The sequence below is a fragment of the Pelobates fuscus genome, chromosome 6 (assembly GCF_036172605.1).
Source record: "Pelobates fuscus isolate aPelFus1 chromosome 6, aPelFus1.pri, whole genome shotgun sequence".
NCBI classification, from domain to species: Eukaryota; Metazoa; Chordata; class Amphibia; order Anura; family Pelobatidae; genus Pelobates; species Pelobates fuscus.
In genome coordinates, this window is record NC_086322.1 from 192532351 (window position 1) to 192559510 (window position 27160).

At 39.4% G+C, this 27160-nt stretch overlaps 1 protein-coding gene across 1 annotated transcript in view; it reads left to right on the top strand.

Moving 5' to 3' along the window:
* UNC5C (unc-5 netrin receptor C) overlaps window positions 1-27160 on the top strand; it is a 346592-nt gene that overhangs the window by 49639 nt on the left and 269793 nt on the right. The window contains exon 2 of the mRNA XM_063458624.1: window positions 22322-22378. Within this exon, the coding sequence (XP_063314694.1) occupies window positions 22322-22378 (57 nt within the window). The remainder of the gene's footprint in view (window positions 1-22321; window positions 22379-27160) is intronic.

Below are 27160 nucleotides of genomic sequence, written 5' to 3' on the forward strand. Positions count from 1 at the left end.
CTATGCTCAGGAATCTAATGAAATAGTAGGAATGGAAAAGTGTTGTAGAGAAGCAAACAAGGCTGTGATGCAGTGATGAAAAGGATCACACATTTAGTCAAGGGACCCAGATGTTCTGGCAATTGTGCAGCCATATCCCAAAAGTGCTAGATATGAATGTGATGCTCTGAAGAGTAACGTACCAATGCTTTCTTGTTGCCATGGACCTATTTATTAGATGACATGAAACATGAATCCTTAGAATAACCTTTAAAGAATTCTAAATGTTGTTTACAAATAATTGGTCATTTTGCATGTAAAAAACCCATACGGCAGTTAGAAAAGAAAAAATCCATAAATCCATCTTGCCTCAGTTATGAAGAAGTCGTCCTGAACTTGTGTGTACAGTGTGTTTCAGTTTGGTTGGATACAGATACTAATTTAAACAACATGTATAACAAAGGTTGAAGAAATGGCCAGTCTTCTATATATTTAAAGAGTATGCCCACAGCAGCTTCCTGCATATCTAATGACATATTAATCTGCACAGAGCATGGAACTTAATGTGGGACAGGTCATCACACACCTAACCAGTAACACCCCTTTTAACTAGCTCCCGCACAGGCTATGCTAGGAACATACAGACAAATAGGAGTGATCCACAGGAAGCTTGTTGCTCGTGTCATAATCTAACAATAAATTTTTAAGCAATGTCTGTTAAACTTACACGCTGATATCTTTATTGGCTCTCACTTCTAGCTCTGGTAAATACTTGTGATTCAAGGCTGGTTAGAAGTACCAACTTTCCCAGGCTCAATTTTAACACATGATTGAGTGCAGGCCGAGACGGGCCATCACAGGATCTCCCCTGTCGGCCCATGCAGAGCTGCAGTAGTCCTAAGAGGGAGCACTGTCCCTTCAGGGGCCGCAGGAAAGATTTGTGAATCCGTGCAGCCTACCTGTCTCCCTCTCATGAGCTCCAATATTAGCAGAGTGTTGCCATGGTAACCTCGTGGCAACACTCGGTAATACCGGTGCTCGCAAGAGGGAGAAGCATGGTCTGTACCCTTGCAGAGGTACAGACCGAATAACCACCAGGGATCATCATCAGCATGCTCCCCTTGACCCCAGCAAGATAATTAGAGGGAGGGGGGATGGAATACATATATTTTAATTATTAAATTAACTATTAAGCCACTACACCCCCTGCCATCATACCCCCTGCCTTCTTACCCCCTATTAACCCACTACACACCCTGCCATCATACACCCTATTAACCTACTACACCACCTGCCATCATACCCCCTATTAACCCACTATCCCCTGCACTCACACACTATATACTCTATATCCCTTATACACACCACACCCCCATGCATTAACACACACACTCTATACACAAACTACTCTATATACGCATACACACACACTTAACATGCCCCCTTTTTGGCCCAGCCCCTCACCGTGGGCTGCTCTGCCATAAACTGCCCGGGCTGAATGCTCAGCCCGGCCCTGATTGAGCTAGTGGAAATTTTGATGTATGTATGTTACATTTAACCTTAATCATTTATAAATGTTCATCAGAAGCACCAGTATGTAATGCTAGCATTGAAAAAGGCCACATTTTTAGGGAACATCTGGATGAGACAACATGTTTGGGAAGTTCTATGCATTTGTTCCCCTCTAGAGTCACTCGGGAACAGACATCCATGCTCCAACATTATAATGCAGGAATCTTGAAACCCAAGACAAGCTGTTATTTCAGGCTGAGAGGGGTCTGGTCACTGCAAACAATGTATGCTTAGTGGATGTTTAATGTGTATACATAGGATACATATATGTGTAGTGTGTACATATTGTATGCGAGTGGTGCCATTAATTGTGTGTGCCTGGGAATATCCTTAAATATATACTGAAGATTGAAGTGGTAAGTCTAAGAATTATATTACTGAAGTACTGTATCAGATGCCATTTAACTCCTTTATTACCAATCACATGTAAATACTGTTATGTTAATAAAATATGTGTCTGCTACTATTCTTAAAGGGGTTTATATAATATATACATAAATGTTATACTGCACGTTAATGTTTTTGATCGTTCTCTGTCTTTAATAATACCCTAGCACTGTTGTAGAAAGTTCATAGTAAGCAGTTTAACATGTTGGTTGATGGTTGTATCCACTGGGAGAATTTAATAAAATGGTGATTGTTAAATTTCATACCTTAATAGCACAACTTCAAGCGTCAAAGATAGGGTTAAGAGTTTTCAATAAACTATTATTGCCCCTTCTTGTACCATCCTGACATCAGGAAGGCATAAAAAGCACACATAAGTGTATCTCTGATAAAAAAAACTTGCATATAAACCTTTTGTAGCTTGACATATCAGCCTCACAACGCCCACAGGCAATATTAAACACTAAAGGGTACATTTAAACCTAAATGTACCAATAAAGATCTTCAAGTAACCTACACATCAAGTGATGTTTATTTTTTTTACAATGCTCTACAAAGATTCCAAAGAGTAGCTTCAGGCTGAACATTATGTCTGTGACTGATTAGTGCAATGTCTCAGTATGCTTAGCATCATTATGTGAAACTGTAATGTCATTTCATTGTGGTCCCATCTGGCATAAAGTAAGCCAACTTTCTTCAAAGACCACATGTTGACATTAAATTGCAGGGGCTACATGACAAAAAAGAAAAGCAAAAAAAATAAAATAAAATAAAACAACATTGTCCAACAGCTAAAGTAAAGATTGTGTTGCCTAGGGTTATACAGTAATCCAAGGGATACAATACAAGGGATCTGGCCATTATGGTTAGAGCTGATCTACTAAGGACAATTAGTTAATCAGTAAATCTAAATCTATTGGCTTAGCTTGGTTACAAAAAAAATGGGAACACTCTAATGTTACAGAAAAATATATCTTTAACAGATATATTTATTGAAGGGTGGACTTGGGTGGCACGGGAGGAAGATGTGCCACCAATGGTCATCTATGACCAGCATTCTGTGTGTGGTGATTACAGATGACCAATATGTACAGAACTGAGTCAACCTGGAAAACTGCACTTATAGACTCCAGGCACTATGATCACTGAAATCACTGAAGTGACCATGGTGTTTGGAGTAAACCTTTGTTTTAATGGTTTTGATTCTTAAAATGTCACTTTAAGATGTTTCTAAACATACATTTGTAGGCAAATTGAAAAGCACTTTTTATGTTATCTTGATTCTGCTGAAAAGTTTCCTGCTCTAGACCGATAAAGACTAGTTGAGAACAATGTAACTACTAGAAGATGTACAATTTATAAGGAGACTTGTTCCACCATTAAATGGACCATGTAAACTGTCAATGTTTTACAGGGGCACTATAGTCACCAAAACAACTTTAGCTTGATGAAGCTGATTTTTTGCATAGATCATGCCGCTGAAGTCTCACTGCTAAATTCTCTGCCATGTAGGAGTTAAACCACTTTTGTTTCTGCTTATGCAGCCCTAGTCACACCTCCCTTGGCTTTAACTGACATGACTGACTGCATGAAAAAAATGGTTTCATTTTCAATCACATGTTACTTTAAAAGTTATTATCTCCTGCTCTGTAAATTAAACTTGAATTACAAACAGCTCTAGCATGGTCTAGCAAGCTATTAACAGAGCAGGAGATAAGAAATTCTAAATTAAACAGAATTCGCAATAAGTGTAAACATTAGAAGACTCTGAACAGGAAGTGTTTAGGGTGGCACCAAGGAGGTGAACCTAAGACATCCAAGGAGGTGAACCTAAGGCTTAATAAACAAAGTGATTTACCTCCTAAATGGCAGAGAATTGTGACTACAGGGGAATGATCTATACACCAAACCTGCTTCATTACACAAACATTGTTTTGGTGACTATAGTGTCCATTTAAGGATCAACAAATGCAGATATACTTTAAGAAAAAAAAGAAAAAAAAAACGTTTACACTTTCATTTTATATGGATGTGTGGCTACATTACTCTTTTGTAAACATAATGTGCTAAAACTATTTACCAGAATATATTTGGCACCATCTTCCTAATTGATTTCTCACTGTTTACATTTATGAATCTTTTGAATATGTATTATATTTGAGGCAGACATGAGAATATTTGCCCCAGATATCTGTAACCTTTTGTCATAAAATTTATATTGCTATAAAAATATTTCCATTTTCATTTACTTTTTATTTCAATAAACCCACTTTTTTATTTAAATAAACCCACTTTTTTATTTCAATAAACCCACTTTTTTATTTCAATTAAATATAATGCTGACTTACAGGAGCATTGTGCATGAACATGTAGCATAGGTATTTGTAACGTACATTTACCATTTATGCACACTTGGGGCATCATGCACGCACAGGTGTTCACTCAGTCCCAAGAGGATTAGAGATCAAGAATTTATTCAGAACTTTGAGAATGACTTGGTTTGTGAGATTTAAATGAGGCAGAGAAGATCTCTGTGAAAACCTATAAAAAGGACACTTATTCATGTCCGAGCATTCTCTGTCCTTATTTTACATTGTCACCTTTTGCCAGATAGTAATGTTAAAGCAGCTCTGTCACTTGAAAAGCTGCAATCATTAGATGTACCTTGGAAAATTGGTAATGTGTTGTGTTACAATAAATTAAATACATTTGATTGTTTTGTAATACATTACATACTTTGTTTATTTTCAGCAGTTATAATGTTGTGTGTAGGGGACCTTTTTGATGTCTCAAGCACTGCTCCTCCTCTTGCTGTCCATCTCTCTTAAGACCTCTTCTAGACATATGTGTGTAATCTCAGCATTCAGAAATTGGTAAACCACACAGGTGTCCCCGCAGCTGTCCCCACATGGTCTTGCCTCCATGACTGCAACCATCAGTCTTGGTGATCTCAGCCAATCCAATGCTTTCCCATACCAAAGCATTGGTTGGCTATTGAGCATGCATGATAAATCTCATTGCAATCAGCATCTCCTCATAGACATGCATTGAATCAATGCATCTCTATGGGGAACATTCAGTGCCTCCATGCAGGGCAAAGTGTCTGAGTGATTGTCACTTGAGGTCTTCTTAGGCAACAATGTAAACACTGCCTTTGTTCTGAAAAGGCAGCGTTTACAGTGTTGAGCCTGCATGGACATGCTATAGACACCCGAAAAACTACATTAGCTGTAGCGGTTCTACTATAGTGTCCCTTTAAAGAGCAACTAGCGTGTTTCATTATTTATTTTCTGAAAACCAATGTAAATGACTTTGGAATACACAAGCACAAGTAACCCCTTGAATTTAAAAAAATATACTCTTTGCAGATGAATTTATTTCTTAATTTACTCCTTAAATGTATAACTTAAACTATTGTCATTTACACTGTCATGTTTCATAAACAAGATAAAACAAAAAAAAGATACTTTGAATAGCACAGGAATTAATGTGATGTGTTGTTTGAATGCACTGAGTGTTTTAAGTCGTTATCAGTGACAGTTATTGCTCAACAATATGCCATGTGTGTGTGTGTAAGTGCACATCCAACACTAACTCACTAGGGCCCCTATGGAAATAATGGTTTGAAAAAACAAACTAAAATCTTGGTAGCAGATGCTACCTCTTCTCAATTAATTAATAATTAAGCATTAGACATTTCGCTTAACCTTTGCAATTAGATTTGTGAAGCACATACTGCAAATTGAATTCCCATCTTCCCTTCCCACCCAAAATATGTCTGATCTGTTAAAAAAAACTACACATATCCAACATTTACCCATAATTCACAGCAACAGACTGCTTTGCAAGTAATATTATGTTCCTATTCAAGGTAAAAAAAACTTTATTAATATGCTAATGTGAATAAATCCCCCTGCTTTACCTGATGTCTTATGAGTAAACAAAAACGTTTTCTTACATTCAAGTAAATACAATTTATATTCAATGCATAGTAGACATTAACATCAAGCAGAAGAAAATAAATACTAAAGATAAACATGCAAAGAGAACACAGAGGAAGATGTTTAGTTATTTGAATTATTTATTATTATTGTAATGCAATGTATTTCTATACACATCTTTTTGAGACTGCATACTGATTGCATACTTAGACTGAACATGAAAATCTATTATAATAACCAGGGCATAAATGGAGTTCAAGAGGCTCCTGTGTCTAATTATTATTATAGTACAATGTATGGGGAGGGAAGGAAAGATATAGATTAAAACGTTATGTAACTTTATTATTTTTGTATAAAAAGAGTGATTCTTTCTCATGTGATTGTTCATCATCAAGGGCATGTTGGCTGCAACGTGACCTGTTCCACCTGATGCTTAGTGCCTGCTTATCATCCTAGTAAAATCATATAACTACATAATATATTATTCAACTTTACTGATTTCCACATCAAATATTACAACAACAAAAAAATTACTAAATCCATAGTTAATCAAATTTCTGATTACAAAGGCATTGTTACGTATACTGATATAAGTGGCACTCTCCCTGTTATTATTTTTATTTTATAAAGTCATGCCAACGTATTACACAGCACTGTGCAATGCAAGGGCTACAGACTATTCATTTTGTCAATTTGACATTTTTGTACACATGTAACTAAAATATCTTACTTCATACTTTATGATTTAGGTAACTCTCCAAGAAATACTCAAAATCTGTGTGCTATGGTACTTAGCCAGACTGTCTGTAACTGTTACTCAAATTAAATGGGTACTCTAAGCACCATAAACACAGTGTTGTGGTTATGTTGCCAGGCATGTCCTGGCACCATCCCATAGTAAGCTGCAGTCAAACAATTTTACAGTGCAACTCTGCCAATTAGTAATGTCCAAAAGTGGTATGCTAATGTGTACGTATGAACTTCCACTTTAGCATATCAGTGCAGACTGGAAGGACCACAGACACCAGCAGAGCCAGGTACAAGGAGACTCCTGGTACCATAACCACCACATTAGAGATGTTGCTTAGAGTATTAATTTAATAGGAAACAGTGACTTCCCTGAAAGTAATGGACCTTTGAGCCCTCTACCATGTAAACAATATTGCTGCATTTACTGGGGTAAATAATATAAGCAGAGATGCTGTACTTTGTTAGAGAGAAATGCTATGCCAATGGATGCCTAAACAGTCCTCCAACTGTGTCATGTGCACATGGGAATGCACGAGTTAACTTCATTTCGTGTAAATACCATGCAAAACATGTCAGTAAGAGTATGTCAATAAAAAAAGAAACACAATAGCACAACCCTTAGATTACTTTTAGCTAGCTATTGTTTTGTGCATAAATCTCACTAGTAGCTGTTCCTCTTTAAATGTACTTTTTAATACATTAAATCCTGTCTTGATGCTGCCAGGAATGATATCTGTGACACTAAGTATACCATAACTAGTGCATTAACCTACTGAACTATCTAACTTGTACGGCATCTTAATGTACACCATCATTATTATTAATGATTCTGGCATCATCTATTAAATAAAATCACTATGCTGTCCTATTCATCTCCTGCAAAGTTTGTGTTTTTACTCTTATTATTTTGATATCCTTGGGTGGTTAATATGCATGCTCTATTCTAATGTGTAAGAAAAACACCGTCTGGGTTTCTGACAATTCAATTTGGCCATAATTCTCCCTGTTCTCCCAGTGATTACTGCCGTTTAACCCAATAAAATGACAAACACCATTTAGCATACCTAATGGTCCTGAATTCTCAGACTTTAATCTGACTAATCCCCAACTGCTAGATGTAAACAGATTACAACGGAAAATCCAATTTTTCATCCATTTTCCCACTAGGGCTGCATGTTCAGCTTGTTTTCGTGCCTTTTTATTAGACTTGATGACAGAACTAGTGAAATGTTTAATGGCTGCCACATCTGTGCCCATCGGCTTACTTTGCAAACTTGGTTCAAAGAGAATCTTTTGTTTCATTCAGCAGTAATGCATAAAATCTGCCCAATTATTTGCATTGTCAGTGGAAAATTCTTACAAGAACGTGGAACGTGGAGAAAAAGCAGTGTCATTATTTGGAAAAGAATAAAATATTCCTAAAGGGCACCTACCAGCATAAGTAGGGCTGGATTTGCCACAAGGCCACGGTCTCTGGGTGACAGGCAGGAGAGTGGCGGCAGCCCATTCTCCCATTCATTAAACCACCCACCTAGTCCCATTCACCATTCGGTCAAAACACAAACGTCCACACCACTTTCAGAAGCTGCACCATCGAAACAGTGGGCATCAGACCTAACCATCAAGCTCACTCAAGAACAGTGGAGTGCTCTATCCATTACAACTAGGACACTTATCAAATCTGGCACACTCCTTGAACAAAATAAGAAAATGATATATCGATGGTACATGGTGCCTGAATGGCTACATAAATTGTTTCCCTCCACTCCCCCAACCTGCTGGAGATGCCTCCTGTACCTATTATTCTCCCCCTTCCCCTCCTGTAACTTTTATTGCCCCCTCCCCTCCTGTACCTATAACTGTTCCCCCTCCCCTCCTGTAACATTTATTGCCCCCCCTCTGCCTATCTACTTATTATTGTTCCCCCTCCCCTCCTGTAATGTTTATTGCCCCATCCCGTTGCTTATCTACTTATTATTGTCCCACCTCCCCTCCTGTAACTTGTGTTGCCCATACTCCTTTTCTGTACCTATTATTGTTCCCCCTGCCCTCCTGTAACTTTTATCCCCCCCTCCACTTATCTACTTATTATTGTACCCCCATCCTGTACCTATTATTGATCCCCTCTCCCCTCCTGTATCAGGTTTTGCCCCCCTCCCGTCGTTCTCCGTACCTATCATTGTGTCCCCTGCAGGCCCGTACCTATCCGTACCTATCATTGTGTCCCCTGCAGGCCCGGACTGGCCATCAGGCACACCGGGCAAATGCCCGGTGGGCCGCGATGGCCGTGGGGCCGAGGGCGGCAGGGGAGATCACAGGAGCTCCCCTGCCAGCCCCAGCGCGCTACCCGAGCGCCGGCCCTGCTCTGAGCCTCCATGGGCCGGTGGGGACACTGACAGGCGGCCGCCGGCTGTGGGGTGTGAGGGAGGCAGCAGAGAGGACCGGCGGAGCTCAATCCAGCAGCTCCGCCGGGTCCTCTCGCGAGGTCTGAGCGTTGCCGCGGTTACCGCGGCAACGCTCAGGTCTCGCGAGAGTGAATTCTAGCCGGCAGGTTAGAGTTCACTCTCACCACTGGACCACCAGGGAAGGAAGCTGCAGAAAGGATCCCCCCCCAGGCAGAACGGCTCCCCACCTCCCATGCTAAAGGTAAGAAGGGAGGGGGGGATATAACTTTTTTTTTTAATTATTAATAATATATTTAAATTAAAAAAAATAATAATTAATTATTAATAATATATTTAAATTAAAATATTTAAATAAAAAAAAATCACACCAACAGCCCCCTCACACACACACATCACCCCCCCAGACACACACAGCCCCCCCCAGCACACAGAGCCCCCCCAGACACACAGCCCCCCCAGACACACACAGCACCCAAACACACACAGCCCCCCAGACACACACAGCCCCCCTAGACACACACAGCCCCCCCAAACACATACAGCACCCCCAGACACACACAGCACCTCCAGACACACACAGCACCCCCAGACACACACAGCACCCCCAGACACACACAGCCCCCCAGACACACACAGCCCCCCCAGACACACACAGCACCCAAACACATACAGCACCCAAACACATACAGCACCCCCAGACACACACAGCACCCCCAGACACACACAGCACCCCCAGACACTCACAGCCCCCCCAGACACTCACAGCACCCAAACACTCACAGCGCACGCAGACACACAGCGCACCCAGACACACAGCGCACCCAGACACACAGCGCACCCAGACACACAGCGCACCCTCAGACACACAGCGCACCCTCAGACACACAGCACCCTCAGACACTCAGCACACATCACCTTCAGACACACACATCACCTTCAGACACACACAGCACCCTCACTCACAGACAGCACCCTCAGACAGACAGCACCCTCAGACAGACAGCACCCTCAGACAGACCGCACCCTCGCTCACACACATACACATATATAAAATAACCCTCAGTGAGTTAACAGACAAAGAAAATTAGAAACCTAGAATGTGACGGCAGATAAAAACACCCTCACACACAGCACCCCTCTTAAATACACACACACTGCGCCCCTCACACATACATATATATATACATATATATATATATATATATATATATATAAACACACACACACACACTACAGCACCCCTCACACTGCACCACCACACACATTACGCTCCAGATACACGCTAGATCCCTTACCCTATATGCACTCTTAATCCTCTATATATACACACACACACACACACACACACACACAATCTCCTATACACACTCTGGGTCCTTTACACACTAGATCTCCTACACACCCTCTCTACAACCTCTACACACACTACGTCACCTATACACACACACACACTACAGCCCCTATAACACTATGCCCCCTATACACACACTATCTACAGCCCCTAGCCACACATATTACACCACAAACACAAATGAAATTGACCTATTTACACAATACCACACCACACTCTACACACACGCAATTTCACAAGCAGGCTCCAAACACATGCACCATACACTTTCCTGGCCCAATTGTCCTCTGGTATCCCACTTGTGGAGACACCAGAGACAATTTAAAAGCAAACACAGCGCAAGCCTTTTTCTAATGCCAGAGCTCTTCAGCGCGGCTCTGCGCATTGAACCAACTTGCTCACTTTGAGAGGGGGTGTGCTTGTCATTAGTGATGACAAAACACACCCTCTCTGGCCCCGCCCCCTTCTTAGGGGCCGCTCTGATTGAAAAATGCCCGGGCCTAATTTTTTTCCCAGTCCGGCCCTGGTCCCCTGCACCTCCATCCATGTGGCTGAGCAGGCAGTCCGCGGAGGATCCGGTTTCCTGTCCCGGTCTGACAGGAAGTAGTTTGTTGTATTTCATGTCAGACTGGGTAGGTTGCGGTCCACCCACTTGGCCACGCTACATACAATGACCTGCAGGAGGGGAGCCCTGCGAAGGGCGCTCTCCTCCTTCCGGTCACCAGCCAATCGCACCCCCTCGGCCGCATGGTAGTGCCGGCCCTGCCTGCAGGACTACTAACAGGAACAGCTTTCCGGCTGTGGAAAAAGTGCAGGAACGCTGTTTCCAATGCTTTCCTGCAGGACTCAAGCCCTGTTCTTATCTACATTTCTTGACTTTTTTCCCCTTAACTATTATGACAATGGTATAGCAGTAAAAGAAACACTCTTAAGTACCATAAAAAATATAAGCATATGGCCCATTTTGTCCCAGTTAACAGTGTTTTCCACTAAACTGTGAAAGGTTAATCTGAATGGTAAAACTGAGGCTGTGGAAAAATTCTACAACACAGCTATAGCTAGTGCTTAAATATTTTTGCCTCAGTTTTTTTAGTTTGAAATAAATTTAGTGACTAACTTTGTATGTTTACCTGTGCTGCAAATGTGAGTTATATTCTGTTGTTAAATTCAATGTCAGAAGATTCAGCGGGGGACTAAAAATTACACAAGTTTCAGCACTGTTTGTTTTTAATTACAGAAAAACATGGTTTGGGAGAGTGTTTGACTCACAATTTCAGCTTTGTATGCATCAAAATACCAATAAAGAACATTCAGACATGGCCAGATGTATAATTACTGTATATACTCGAGTATAAGCCGACCCGAATATAAGACGAGGCTCCTAATTTTACCCCAAAAAACTGGGAAAACTTATTGACTCGAGTATAAGACTAGGGTGGGAAAGCAGCAGCTACTGGTAAATTTCTAAATAAAATTAGATCCTAAAGAAATTATATTAATTGAATATTTATTTACAGTGTGTGTGTATAATGAATGCAGTGTGTGTGTGTGTATGAGTGCAGTGTGTGTATGAGTGCAGTGTGTGTGTATGAGTGCAGTGTGTGTGTATGAGTGCAGTGTGTGTGTATGAGTGCAGTGTGTGTATGAGTGCAGTGTGTGTGAGTGCAGTGTGAGTGCAGTGTGTGTGAGTGCAGTGTGAGTGCAGTGTGTGAATGAATGCAGTGTGTGTGAGTGCAGTGTGAGTGCAGTGTGTGTGTATGAGTGCAGTGTGAGAGTGCAGTGTGTGTATGAATGCAGTGTGTGAGTGCAGTGTGAGTGCAGTGTGTGAGTGCAGTGTGTGTGTATGAGTGCAGTGTGAGTGCAGTGTGTGTGTATGAGTGCAGTGTGTGTATGAGTGCAGTGTGTGTATGAGTGCAGTGCGTGTGTGAGTGCAGTGTGTGTATGAGTGCAGTGTGTGAGTGCAGTGTGTGAGTGCAGTGTGTGTATATGAATGAAGTGTGAGTGTGTGTGATGCAGTGTGTGTGTGATGCAGTGTGTGTTTGTGTATGTGTTGGTGGGGGTGGGCATTTTGATTGTTATATTATTAATTATTTTATTAATTAGTATTTTATTTTTTAATATTATTATTTTTTGTTATTATTATTATAATTGTTTTCGTCCCCCCTCCCTGCTTGCTAGCTGGCCAGGGAGGGGGGCTCTCCTTCCCTGGTGGTCCAGTGGCATTGGCAGTTCAGTGGGGGGGAGAGGGGGGCTGTCAGAGCTGTAACTTACCTCTCCTGCAGCTCCTGTCAGCTCTCTCCTCCTCCTCCGCGCCGTCCGGTCAGCTCTTCTGTCAGCTCCCACTGTAAGTCTCGCGAGAGCCGCGGCTCTTGCGAGATTTACACTGGGAGCTGACCGAGGTGCTGAACGGACAGCGCGGAGGAGGAGAGAGCTGACAGGAGCTGCAGGACAGGTAAGTTACAGCTCTGACAGCCCCCACAGCCCCCAGTCTGTATTATGGCAATGTAAATTGCCATAATACAGACTATTGACTCGAGTATAAGCCGAGTTGGGGTTTTTCAGCACAAAAAATGTGCTGAAAAACTCGGCTTATACTCGAGTATATACGGTACCTAAATCTAAATGTATCCATACGTTGTGGTGCAATGACATATATAATATATATATTATATATATATTATATATTATACTCCCTCTCCAGTCCAAGGTAAGCCACAGGGAGGTGATAAACATGTAATTTTTTTAAAAGTAAACTATGTTTTATTTTTATACTTGCCCCTCAGTCCATGCCCCCCGCACCCCGCCCCCCCCCCCCCACACTCACACACATACACTTACACTACAGCCCATATCTTCATATACAATACACTCTACAGCTTCTATGCACCACACAGACACACTACAGCCCCAATACACACCCTACATCACTAACAAACCTAGTCACACACAATACACTGCAAACAGCCCCATTAACAGACATACAACCTCACAAGAAGCCTATCCTCCCACTTAATCCATGAAGTAGCCTTCTCACCACATGCAACCCCACACACTTAAACGGACACTATAGTCACCAGAACAACTACAGCTTATTGAATTTGTTCTGGTGAGTAGAATCATTACCTCCAGGCTTTTTCAGAGAAAATGCAGTGTTTACATTGCAGCCTAGTGATAACTTCACTGGCCATTCCTCAGATGGCTGTTAGAGATCCTTCCTGGGTCATGGCTGCCTAAAATGCATCCAAACATTCAGTGTCTCCACCCTCTGCATGCAAACACTGAACTTTCCTCATAGAGATTCATTGATTCAATTCATCTCTATAAGGAGATGCTGATTGGCCAGGGCTGTTTTTGAATTGTGCTGGCTCTGTCTGTCTTTGTCAGTCTCAGCCAATCCTATGGGGAAGCACTGTGATTGGATCAGGCTACCACTTCTGATGATGTCAGCAGACTGCATGCTGTTTGCCTCAGAAAAACAAGCAGAGTTACAGCTTCAGGCTTGAATACAGTAAGATTTTGCAATATCTATGGAGGCATGAGGGGCCCTGGGGGGCTAGATATTGGTTTTACACTATAGGGTCAGGAATACATGTTTGTGTTCCTGACCCTATAGTGATCCTTTAACCCTAAAAGCAGAATACCCACATACACATAAACACACACACACAACACCACAGATAGTATACCCTACACATGCAACCTTACAAGCAGCCTTTCCCCACACAAGCACATTTTATTCACCCCTCAGACATAGAGACAGGCAAACACCTCTCCCTCACCTCACCCCCACAGGTAGTCTACCCTACACACAACATGCAAGCAGCTTTCAAACTCATACAGAACCACAGGTAGCAATATCTTCTCTCAACCCTGTCGTTCTTTTGTCTTATTGTATTCCAGTTATGGGAACACCATAGATTAGTTATAAGTAAATACAGAACAAGCATGTCATTAGATTTGCTTACACTGCGCTAAACAAATACAGGACATTTTCCCTGTAAAGATATTTTTAAAAGGGCTCTGCACAAGGGCTGCCTCAAGGGGTATCGCGCTGACATACCCAATTTGGGGGGTACATCTATTGGACTTTTTTGACGTTAAACCCCTTAATTTATCTGAAATATCTGACATTGTTCATAGTTAATTTCTATCAGGTTTACTTTGAAATTAACAGAATGGGCACCTCTAACTTTTCTGATGGACTATCTGGAAAATTGTTAATCCCTCTACAAAAAAGACGTAATACCATCTGTGTAATTACTGGGAATGTTGGAATATTTGCAGAGAATAAGTATGTTTCTTATTATGGTGCACTATGAATGACCTTGCCCTGTATAATGTTAACATTATGGTTGTTCATTAAGTAGGAAAAAGGTTGCAACTTTTAAGGCATCATAAAGAGTCTTTTCTTACAGCGCAAGTATCAGGGCACTGGTTTAACCTTTTAAATAGGAACAATATCACAATTGGAGTCATTTGTCATGATGCACCAAGACATTTCCTAATTTTACTAAAGGCTCTCGTCCAATTACTTGTGATATTAAATAATGAAACGTGTCATTCTCTTATGGTTACCTATTATAAATGTTTTTTGTTAGTGTATATTGCCAATTAAATGTGTATATAAAACCTGGGTGGTTACAGGATCTGCCTGTAAAACAATGTGTGTAAAAACAATGCAAAAGGTCACATGGTCATTAAAATGGGTGGAGTCATGTGATTTTTGGGAGTACATAGGGAAAAAATAACTTAATAATGCTTCCTATTACAAGGAGATTACTGTTCTGTGGTTAGGTGCAGAACCCAGTGCCAATTAGGACTGCTGATTAGTTTGGATCCAAAAATCTGATTTCTGAATCGCCACATGCCAGCAGGAGGTCACTGGATTTTTCTCAGCTTTTTAATGCTGCAATAACATACTGACGCTTCCACTGGAGCTGCAATTCCTTCTACCACAGCTAGGTGATATGAGGTATCAGGAAGCAATGCACACAAAAATGCCTGCAGAGACTGACATTATGCTGTAGTTGTTCTAGTGACTATAGAAAGATGTGCACTTTGAACCTACCATGTTGTTATGGTCTACTATGTCCTGCATCACTGACAGCAGCATAAGCCAAGACAGCAGAGTGCATCAGCTGCAGTTTGGGCTGAAGCTGTTGGCAGTTTGGTGGGAGCAAGCAGCTGAAAAAGAGTAGTACCCCGGAAATGGTCAGAGCTTTTATGAAACTCCCTTACCAACTAGTGAGGACACTCTGAGCTACCGGGATGAGAAGAAGAGTGTGCTCTATGTATGGTTGCCAAGCAGCAGTTGTCTTGTCCACCGACTATTGTGAGTGAGTGTTTTCTCTTACAGGGAATTCTCACAAATGTCCATGCAACTAATGGAGCAAATCACCTTCCTTAGGTTCAATCTGCCAAACTTGTGCTATTCTGCTCTTCACTTTGACACTTGAATCATCATCAACTGCCAGCTGATATCCAAATGGTGACTCACCTCTCCCTTCAAAGTTGTTTTTACATTTATAGAATATGTACTAAAAATTGGTGGTGAATAACAAAAAAAAATATAAATATATAATAAATGTTATTAAATAAATTTTCTCCTGCTAATGCGTTTTTTAAAATGCCTTTCATTGTAGTGGGTTTCCCTAGTTGACCAAGTGATGTCTGCCTCTGCAGATGTAGTTGGTAAGCTGGTAGGGTACTGGTTTTCTCCAAGGACACCGCCCTTCCCTTTCCCCCACTTCCTTCCCCCAATTTAATGCACTGCCCACTCCCCCAATCAAAAATACTGCCTCCTCTCCCTCTACCCATGTTAATACACAGCCCCCCTCCCACCAATACACTGCTGTCACCCCCCCAATTTAATACACTGCCATCCCACCAATTGAACACACTGCCACCCCACCAATTGAATACACTGCCCTCACACCCCCAATTTAATACACTGCCATCCCATCAATTGAATACACTGCCCCACCCCCCCATTTTAAACACTGCCTTCACACTTAATTTATTACACTGCCCTCCCCTTCCTCCCCCAATTTAATATACTGCTCTCCCCCATTCCCCCAAATGAATACACTGACCTCCTCCAATGTAATACACTGCCCTCCTCCTCACTCTCCCAATTAAATACACTGACCTCCCCCTCAATCTCCCCAAATGTAATACATTGCTCTCCCCTTAATTGAATACATGGCTCCCCCCCCATTTAATACATTGCTGTCCCCCTCCCCCAATGTAATACACAACCCCCCTTCCCAAATCTAATACATTGCCCCCTCCCCCAATTTAATACACTGTCCCTCCCCCAATTTAATACATTGCTCTCTCCCATTGCCTCAATTAAACACACTACCCTCCCCCAGTTCAATACACTACCCTCCCCCTCACCCCCCCAATTTAATGCACTGCCCACCCTCTAAATTTAATACTCTGCCCACTAATTAAATACTCTACAGGAAGGTCCCTCAAGCCCCTCTTCCCCTACCTCAAGATGAGCTCTCCTCCAGTCCGGCCTATAAAATTATCTGCTCAAGCAGGCACTGCGAGCAGGAGGTAAGGGGTAGCGTCTGGGCTGGTCTGTCAGCCACTCTGCGCACTGAAGTGCCGCCGCTGGATATGACTGCATACGCTGTATGCTTATATCCGGCAGCCAGCAAGGACCAATACTTTAAGATCCTGCGGCCACTGGCAGGTCGCAGGAGCTCACGATTGGCCACGCAGATAGAAAAGTCAATATTTCTTATCTTGCAGCTGATTGCAGCCGCAGCACAAAGTGGCCAAAGGGCAGGCGGCCTACCGGGAAATTTCCCGGTATCCTGGTAGGCCAGTCCAGCCCTGGAGGGTGCCTTTAATACAATATAGAAAGCAAAAGAAAAAAAATATTACAATCAAACATTATAAATCAGCAATCATTAGCCCTCAGTCCTATTTTTTAAAACTATTTATATAATAATCTAAGTTTGCCAACTCAGAATTGGTATTGCAAAAGTGCTTAATGTTGCTTAACCATTATGCCAGGCAATATTGCAGCCATTTTTTCATGGCAGCACAGTCATAGGCACCACTGTTTTTGGCTTTCTCTTCCAAATTGTTCTGGTAAAAACAAGCAAATCAAGCTGAACCCTGGCATGGGCTAAATTCTGCTGATTTTTTAACCTGAAGTGGTTTGGAAGAACCACGTTTTTCCACCATGCACAAGTCTAATGCTAGTACTGCAAACCCAGCTATATCTTATGCGCATCCTAACTGATTGATTGGGATGGTTAGCAATCCCTATTACTAGAAGTGGATACTATATTCTAGAACAGGGCAACCTTCGGCACTCCAGATGTTTTGGATTACATCTCCCATGATGATTTTCTACATGGGAGATATGGTCTGGAGTGCCAAAGGTTGCCTACCCCTGTTCTAGAACAGTAACATATTACTTTAGAACTGTGGTTCTTAACCCAACGCTCATAGCACACTAGTGGTCCAGGTTTTGTCAGTATTCCCACTGGAATATAATTGTAGATATGCCTTGTGGACTGAGTTGGGGGGAGAATGGAGAGAGAAGCAAACCATGATTTTCTTTTCCTGTGTAAAGTGTGCTTTACTGCCAACTTAAAAATAGCAAACATAGGATTTATTAAGCTTTCCAAATTATTAACCTACAAAAATTCCCATAAACTTTATTGGGGACTTTTGTAGATAAATAGTTTTGAATGTTTTTCTAACAGCATTGAATCATCTTTGGAAAATATATTAAATTACCCCATGTGTTAAAGTTGCTTTCACTTCAAATAAGTGCAGTTCTTATAGTTTTCAATCCACTATATCTCATCATAATGACACAGATTGCAAATATCTGTTTTTAAAAAGAATACATTTATATTCCTTCCTCTCTTATTTTAATAGCAACAAATAAAAAAAATAAAATAAAATAAGAAGCAGCATGTTTGTCTATAAATTGCCCGATCACTCTTCTAGACAATTCGTCAATATTTAACAGGCAAAAGCTTCCATAGAAAGTAAGGACTCTGCTAATTTGACAAGGTCAGATGTAGCACTATTCACATTGCACACAATTACAAAATGTTAGGCTAGGCTTTCCTGAAATTAATCGCAAAATCATTAACTTCTCTGTCACTAAAAAGTATCCTAGCTTACTGCTACTGTCCTACTCAATCAATATTTTTAGACAGGGGATACATGGTCTAATCTCCCACAGGAATGACTAAAACTATTTGACTATTTCTATTGCTGATTTACTGTATTGAATGCAAGGGAAGCTAGTCTTATTTTTTGTATTCCAAAACAAATGTAGCTTGATAGAATTACAAAATCATTGCTCTGGCATGGATAAAGTGCCTTGTACCTGAAACTATAAATTGTATAGGGTTTATAAATTAGTTCCAAAAACATGTAGTGTTATTTAAGTATCAGTGAGAAGGCCTGTTTTTTTTTTTTTTTTTTGGGGGGGGGGGGGGGGGGTGGTAACGGCAGAGGGGGTTTAATAGTTATTATGTTGTTGAACATATTAATCATAAATATACAGTGCTGCCCTCTAGTGACCTCAACCATAAGCATGTAAAAACTGAATATTTACATTCTGTAATGTATAAGTTCTTAAAAGAGACAAAACTATAATGAACGTGTTCATTTTAAATAAGTAATTAATTTAATATAAACTGCAAACTTTAGGCAGAGTATTCAAATAGCTATAAAAAAAATAAACCTCACAAATGTAATCATTTTATGAGCTTGGCCCTGTTGGACTAACGTTGACAGTTCGTTTGTCATTTCTGCACAATTCTCAGGTGTTTTAGCCTAACATTTCCAATCCCCAGGTGAATTGTTGACAATTCATGGTGTGGAGAATAACCCTGAAAAGGGAAGCAGTGTGTTAGTTAAATGGTAACTTATCCGTCTGGGCCTCTAAGGCATAATAAAATCAATTTTCGTTATTTTATTATGTTACACTTCAACATAAGGTCAGCAGTAGGAGGTCTCTAAACTCTGTTTATTCGAGTTCATCTGAACTTTTTATCATGAGGGAGTTCATTATATTAGTGAACTAGCTTGAACAGCCTTGGAAGATTTAGGCTCAACAATTAAAATTCTGTTGTCAGCTCACCAGTATTCAAATTTTTATTGGAAAAAATACCTCACTATATCTGTCTGTCTGCTGACGAGTACCACGGAAAATCATGGTTTATTATTAGCAAATAGTAATTCACCGATTTGTAGTAGAATGGACGTGTAGTAGAAAGACTTGACTTACATTGGTTTATAAATCTTCCACATAGTAGGCCCTTAGAGTCTAAATGCGTTGGAATGTATGAAACGTTTCTACAAGACTTTGAGATTCTAGTGAATTTGCAGTGTTTTTCATTCTACCTTTGTAAAAGTACACTCCATCTCTCACTGAACTTCAGACAAGAGGGAATCACTCACTTCATTACTTTGATGCCATTTGTCAACCCCCTAGTGTTTTCTTCAATTAATAGGCCTCCAAGACAGAAAGTTTTCAAAGATCTAAGTTATCATCAGTCACTTATGAAAACTAACTCCAGAGCATTAGCTTGTTACGCATATTTCCATTCAGCATAAAGTAAGACTTCCTATATCTTTTGCTTTCAAAAGGAACCGATGAGTGACACTTTAGAAAGCTTAATTAGTGATTTCATTTTGCTAATGCAAAACAACAACGGTGCAAGTACTTGCTCTATGCATAACATGGCAGCTTTTTCATAGCAGACATACAAAGGTAGGCCACTTGGTATCTTATGTATCTGTTAGAGAACAAAACATGTTACAATGCTAAGGCTAATTAATTGTATCTGTGTATTGTGCTGGGTAAATTGTATTCAGAAACTTTATTCCCTTATTTAGTTTTCACCTATTTTATTCATGTACTGAGGTGAGGTCTACAAATATGGCTGCGAAAATGGGTGCATACAATGAGGTACCTTTCTGCTATCTACCACAATCACATGTGCAGCATCCCACAATGCCTTGCACTCAGGCAACTACATGTTTGGTATTATGGGAATGCTACACTGAAAATTTGATGACAGCCATTTTTGTGGAGGCTCAAACTGTTCCCCACCGTGATCCTTATTTTTTTTTTTTTTTAAAGTGTGCAATACAATAACATCTAGCTAAGTCAAAATATTCTAAGGGGAGAAATCTTTCACAATGCAAACACTCAGAAAATACCACTTTCAGACAGCATGTATACCATATCAGTGGATCCAGTCAATTGTTATTCAATGGTCAGTAAAAGATAGCTTGTCAGTGAAAGAGTACACATTCATTTTACATAACACTCAACCAGTATGTTTATTCAACTTTAGCAAAAGTTCGAAAACAACAAAATAAAAGTCAGATCATTTTAAAAAGACAGTATCATGATATTTAACCCCTTAACGCCGTTACGACGTTCCATGCCGTCGCGCTTTAAACGGGCTTTAAAACTGTTGCGGCGGCATGGAACGCTGTAACGGCTTGCAGCCCCAGGAGCCAGGAGGTACTCACCTCCGCCACGATCCTCTTCTGGAGGGCTGCCTGACAGCACAGGCAGCCCTCCCCCGGCAAGTGAGGCCCCTGGGGGCCATGTGATCGCTCTCAAAGAGCGATCACATGGCCCCCTATAGCTGGCTATTGATCTGCCAGCAGGGGGACTGTCTAAAATATCAGACAGTCCCCCTGCTGGTAGGAAGAATTAAAAAAATAAATTAACGTGTGTAAAAATAAATTTAAAGTATTTATATAACGTGTCCTGATGAAAGTCCACAACGGTGGACTGAAACGTCGACCCACAGACATTTCGGAATAAAAGGTTTTTACTTTTTATTAATTACAAAAGTCCTTGAGTGCTGGCTTTTTTTGATGCAGTATATATATATATATATATATATATATATAATATGTATATATATATATATATATATTACGTATATATATTATATATATAATAGATCTACATATATATATATTATATATATATATATATATATATATATATATATATATATACACGAATAATTAAAATAATAAATAATAAACCTGTTAGTGGGGGGTATTGTTGTACTCGTGAGACATCGCTGATTACAAATATGTGCATTTGTTTGCAGTAAAACCTAATAGTATTATGACATTCACAGTTAACATGTCAGACGGAAATGCAAATTTTAAAACAAATCTTATTTTCTCACATTTTTTTTTATTTTATTCATAATAAATTATGTTCCATATATGAATAGTTAATGATCAATTAAAGCCCTGTTTCTCCTGAACAAAATGATATATAATAAGTGTGGGTGCACTTAATGTGACAGCAGTGAATTACGGTTGAACATATAGCGCAAATTCCAGTTTTTGTTTACGTTTCGTTTTGATCAGAACGTGCACTATTGACTCAGTCCTGAAGGGGTTAAATTAAATGTGCTCAATTATGTTTAGATAAATATATAGTTTTTAATCTGTATTCTTTTTGTTTTGATAAATATAACAATATTGTCACACAATAATGTAATTTTTTTTCTCTTACAATAATTAATTGTTGCTTTTATTTAAGCAAACATTGCTGTATATGGGCTGTATGTGAATATATACATATTTTCTATAATTAATATTTTGTCACGTAGGCTTGTGCTGCCACAATTTTGCTTTTTCTTCCTGCGCTGTATGCTTATAAAATATTCAGAATGCAGGTCAACAATGATTTGAAATCAGCTGTTCAGAACGTATTTTCCACGTAAGAAGTCCCAGTTGAAGCAGACATGTGTTTGCCCTTGTCAATAACCCATATGTATTTTTCTTGCTATACTTGATCTCTCGTGCTTGATAGCAAGTGCTCATTAATAATTATACAGAAGAGGAACACTCTGCAATTGATAACCTTCATGGCTTCACTGATACACTCTTGTTTTTAATTGCAGAGTTTCCCAGATCCAGTCTGCAAGACCCCCGAACTGGTCGGTTTTATGAACAAATAGGTAAAAGAATCTGGCTTTCATTATTATTATTGTTATTGTTATTATTTTGTTTTATACCCATGTCTAGGACCACTGGCTTAAAAGGGGAACTGTCACTTCTGGAATTAAACCAAGGAATAAAAAAATAAAAATCACATGTATTATCTCTTAACTTGTGATTATTTTTTTTTTTTTTAAGTTTGTACTAAATGTAGAAAATCCAGTTCACACAAGGCACGGCCAAGGCAAACATTGCAAATGATTTGAAATAGATTTTGAATTCTCACTTTATTGATTAGCCCTGTTATTTTTATTTTGCACACCTCATAAATGTATTTTTGTTAAATATAGGAATAAGTAAAAAAAAAAAAAAAAAAAAGTGAGTTGGAAATTAATTTCAAATTTAAGGCTAAAATAGTTGAACTGGAAACATTCTCTAAGTCTGCTATGCTTTTAGTTCAGCTACTCTGGCCTAACATTTTAAATTCACTTTGAATTCACTCAGAATAACTGAATAACTGATAATATTAGAAATACTGGGGAGTGGCAGTTCCACTTTAAATATTTAATCACGTTTGTATTTGAAAACATTCCTGAACATAGCTAACTGTAAAAAAAAATTTATATGGACTTTACAAGGCCACTTTGACCTTTTACATGGATTTCTGACATTTCAAGAATATGTTGACTGGCTGTAATGATTTGTAAACCCATTCAGGGTTATATCAATTATTTGGTATTTTGACAGTATTTTCAAGTCAAATAAAAAAAGAAATCTGTGAGAAAAAAGAAAATCTTGAATTTATGCAAAATTCTGGCTTAAAGGGTTTTAAATGAACTTCAGTACATATTCAAAGCAAACAAAATAAAGGGTTTGGTGATATAATAGAAAAAAGTTTGATCAAACAGTTTTTTCTGCAGTGCTGGCGTTCCGTATACTGCCTCCATTTTGTACTCTTTAGGAGACAGTTAAGATATGTGTGGGCAGGTTATCACATTATTAACAGCTTTCAAACTTCTTTTTCTGAGGGGCAATCATCGAAATGTACCTGAGATGTAATAGCTTCATCTGAGACACAACAGACGGTGTGTAGGTGTTGTTACAGACTGACAATCTTTTTGAAAATGTGCAGTTTTTTAAAGAATAAAATTGGTGAAAGCCATAATGAGTTCAATTTTACTGCTGTTATTTATTTGTAATCATTATAAAAGTTGATTTCTAGTTCTGAATTGTTAGATTAGAAGAAGTATTTCTTGCAATTACGTTGAGGTCTGTACACTAAACAGTGAGTTGTGGAGAGTTGACGACTGACTACCAAATCTTGGCTTAGTAGTCAATTTGGATAAAACTGGAGTTTTAGATTATCAACTCACTTGCCAACCAGCTATGTAGTAAATATACACGTAACTGTTTAAAAAAATAAAAATAAAAAACACACCAGATAGACATTATAGAATTGTAAATAAATTAGTCCTTCTTTAACTTTTACACATGTAAACTACACACCATAAAAGATTATAGTGTACATTATATTAATTACATCTATAATGTTGATGTACTTGCTAGCATTTGGTACCTATACTGTAGGCTAGTGAATTCTTATTGGCTGATTGAACTATCAGTTACAGCTACAATTAAAGGCCCGCCCCCTATATAATATTTCTGCATTCAGCTTGTTCATTTCAAATACTAGCCTTCCACAGAACAACACTGAATAGGTTTTCATATTATTGGAGAATTAGATTGACAAGCAGTGTGAATGAGTCAGGTGTGATAATAACGATAATCCCAAACCCAGATTATTTTGTAAGGCTAACTATGAAGGGTCACTTATGTAAGACAGTATAAGAAGTGCTAAATATGATTTTTGCATATGATCGTTTGGATAGTTTCCTTCTATTTTGTTAATAAAACCACCACTTTCTGTGCTAATCCTTACTCGCCACTATACAATATGTTTTGTTTGTTTTACGATATTGTTTTCCATATTTTAGGCCATGAAAAGGTCCATGCAGTTGTTTTGCCAAGGGGCACGTGCAATGGATTTGCAGGCCTGGGATTACATATTTAAAACAATTCTGCTAATTAATTTAGCTTTGGTGATAAATGCAAACTTAATGCATGGTTTTCGAGATCTGCATCTAGATACTTTTATATCTTTTAATTTATTTTGCCAGAATGCAGTATATACCGTATTTATCGGCGTATAACACGCACCGGCGTATAACACGCACCTCATTTTTAGAAAGAAATTCCAGGAAATTCCCCCTCTCCCCCCCATCCCATAGTATTCCCCCCTCATCCCATAGTGTTCCCCCCCCCTCCCATAGTATTCTCCCCCCTCCCCTCCCATAGTATTCTCCCCCCCATCCCCTCCCCTCCCATAGTATTCTCCCCCCCTCCCCTCCCATAGTATTCTCCCCCCCTCCCCTCCCCTCCCATAGTATTCTCCCCCCTCCCCTCCCCTCCCATAGTATTCTCCCCCCTCCCCTCCCATAGTATTCTCCCCCCTCCCCTCCCATAGTATTTTCCCCCTCCCCTCCCATAGTATTTTCCCCCTCCCCTCCCATAGTATTCTCCCCCTCCCCTCCCATTCTCCCCCCCCCTCCCATAGTATTCTCCCCCCCTCCCCTCCCATAGTGTACTTCCTCCCCCTCCCCCTCCCCTCCCATAGTGTACTTACCTCCCCTCCCATAGTGTACTTCCCCTCCCATAATTACTTACCTGTCCTGAAGCGTGGGCCGGCTTCACAGCTTGCACCGCGGTACACGAACTTTAATTTCATGTTCCGGTTTCCGGCGGGACTGAAAGGAAGTGTGCACACTGTGCACACTTCCTTTCAGCCCCGCCGGAAACCGGAACATGAAATTAAAGTTCCTGTACCGCGGTGCAAGCTGTGAAGCCGGCCCACGCTTCAGGACAGGTAAGTAATTATGGGATATCGGCGTATAACACGCAACCACGATTTTCCCCCTATTTTCAGGGGAAAAAAGTGCGTGTTATACGCCGATAAATACGGTATGTAATTGCTCCAAATACATCTACACACAGGAGCATCCATGAACCTGATGTTCCCTAGAACAGTTGTTTATGCCCTTTGTGTATATATATTTTCTTGCACTTTTCCCCCTAATCCTACATCATAGTATAATTTTTTGGACACAATGCAAAGTGTGACATAATGGTTGTAATTTGTAATTACCATTGTAATTACCATATTTTTTACAAATATGTTCCATTCTGAATTATACACTTTACCTGCAGTATATATAAACAGATAAAAAATATATAACTTACACAGTTTGATATCAGTGAGGCATGCAAATGTACCCAGCCTTACTGCATTTTTTTATATGTTGCTAAATGGGATTTTAAATGCTCTTCCATTAACTCCAATATACAAAAAAAAACTATGTATATAATTGGTCTAGAACAATGGAACACATGTGTTTACATATTTTTGCTCTTTTTTTTGAACAGTTTGACTACCAGAATAAAACATATTTGACAACTTCTCAACACATATGGAGTAGAATAAAAAAAAATATTTAATATATTGAGCAATTTTATGAACAGAAGGCATTTTGTAAAACCTTCACCTAGTACATTTCCCAGCTATGTTGTTAAGTATACACTAGGATAGCAAGTACTAATGTTTCCGTGCGTGAATCATGATGTTTGATGAAAGCTATGTGTAACAATGAGTTCTTTCAGATCTCTGCTAAATCACAGCGTACTTGCAGAAATCTCCCCAGCGTTTATTTTTTTAGGACCATTTCCATGCATGCTTGCTCATAAAGATTTGGCTGTGGAAGGAAATTGGTCCAGAACTGTTGAATTGGCTTCTTATTCATTGACCTGTGTAGTTTAGTTGATGCCCTATTGGACTTCTGGTCTCCATTTCTAGCTCGACAATCAATAGGTTATTTTCAATTGATGTCATGGTATACGGTTAATTGCCGCACCAACAATTTTTTTTCCTATTTATATGATTTATTTACTTTTGTTGAAAATTCCCTGATATGCAGGAGGTTTATCTTTTTCAAACGCACCGGATGTACTCGAGAACCTCTTTCGTTTTTTTATTTGAATATGTGCTCATAAACAGAGTGCTGCTATAGAAACTGCTTATACATCAGAGAAAGTTTGACCTTTTTGCTACTTTAGCGGTGCGCCTGGTTAAACTTAAAAGGAGATAGGGAAATGCATTTTTTTGTTACAAACCATGAATTCATCTGCAAATTTTCATCCTACTAACAGAAGACCATTATAAAGGTTTGTAAAAGAAGAAGAAAACATCAAATCATTTCTGTTGTAAAAAAGGTGAATAATAAAACGTTTTAAATGGATAACAATCTTATCAGAATCAATTAAGGGGAGGTTGTGTGCTTTTATTGATACTTTTGTTTCATTTATAGTTATTACAAAACTTACACACGTGTGAAAAAAATAGTTGGACTATAATTATCATATTTCTATTGCAAAATATTTTTTTAATATAACATGTTTGTGCAAATGGACATTATTTAGAATTAAAGAAGGAAAATGTTACTTTTGAGTTTTTGCAGATTGTGACGTCATAAAGGATAATAGGGTTATATTTTATATATGGAGATATGTCCTTTTTATGAACCTATCATTTTATAGAAGAGAATCAGGACTGACAAAGTTTTTCAAAGCCACCCATTAGTCATTGACATGTTATTGAACCACGAGCATATCTCGAAATTATAGCCTATGCATTTGAGACAGAAAAAGCTACCCGATTGCATTGTAGAATCACAGTATGGTGCAGCCTTGTA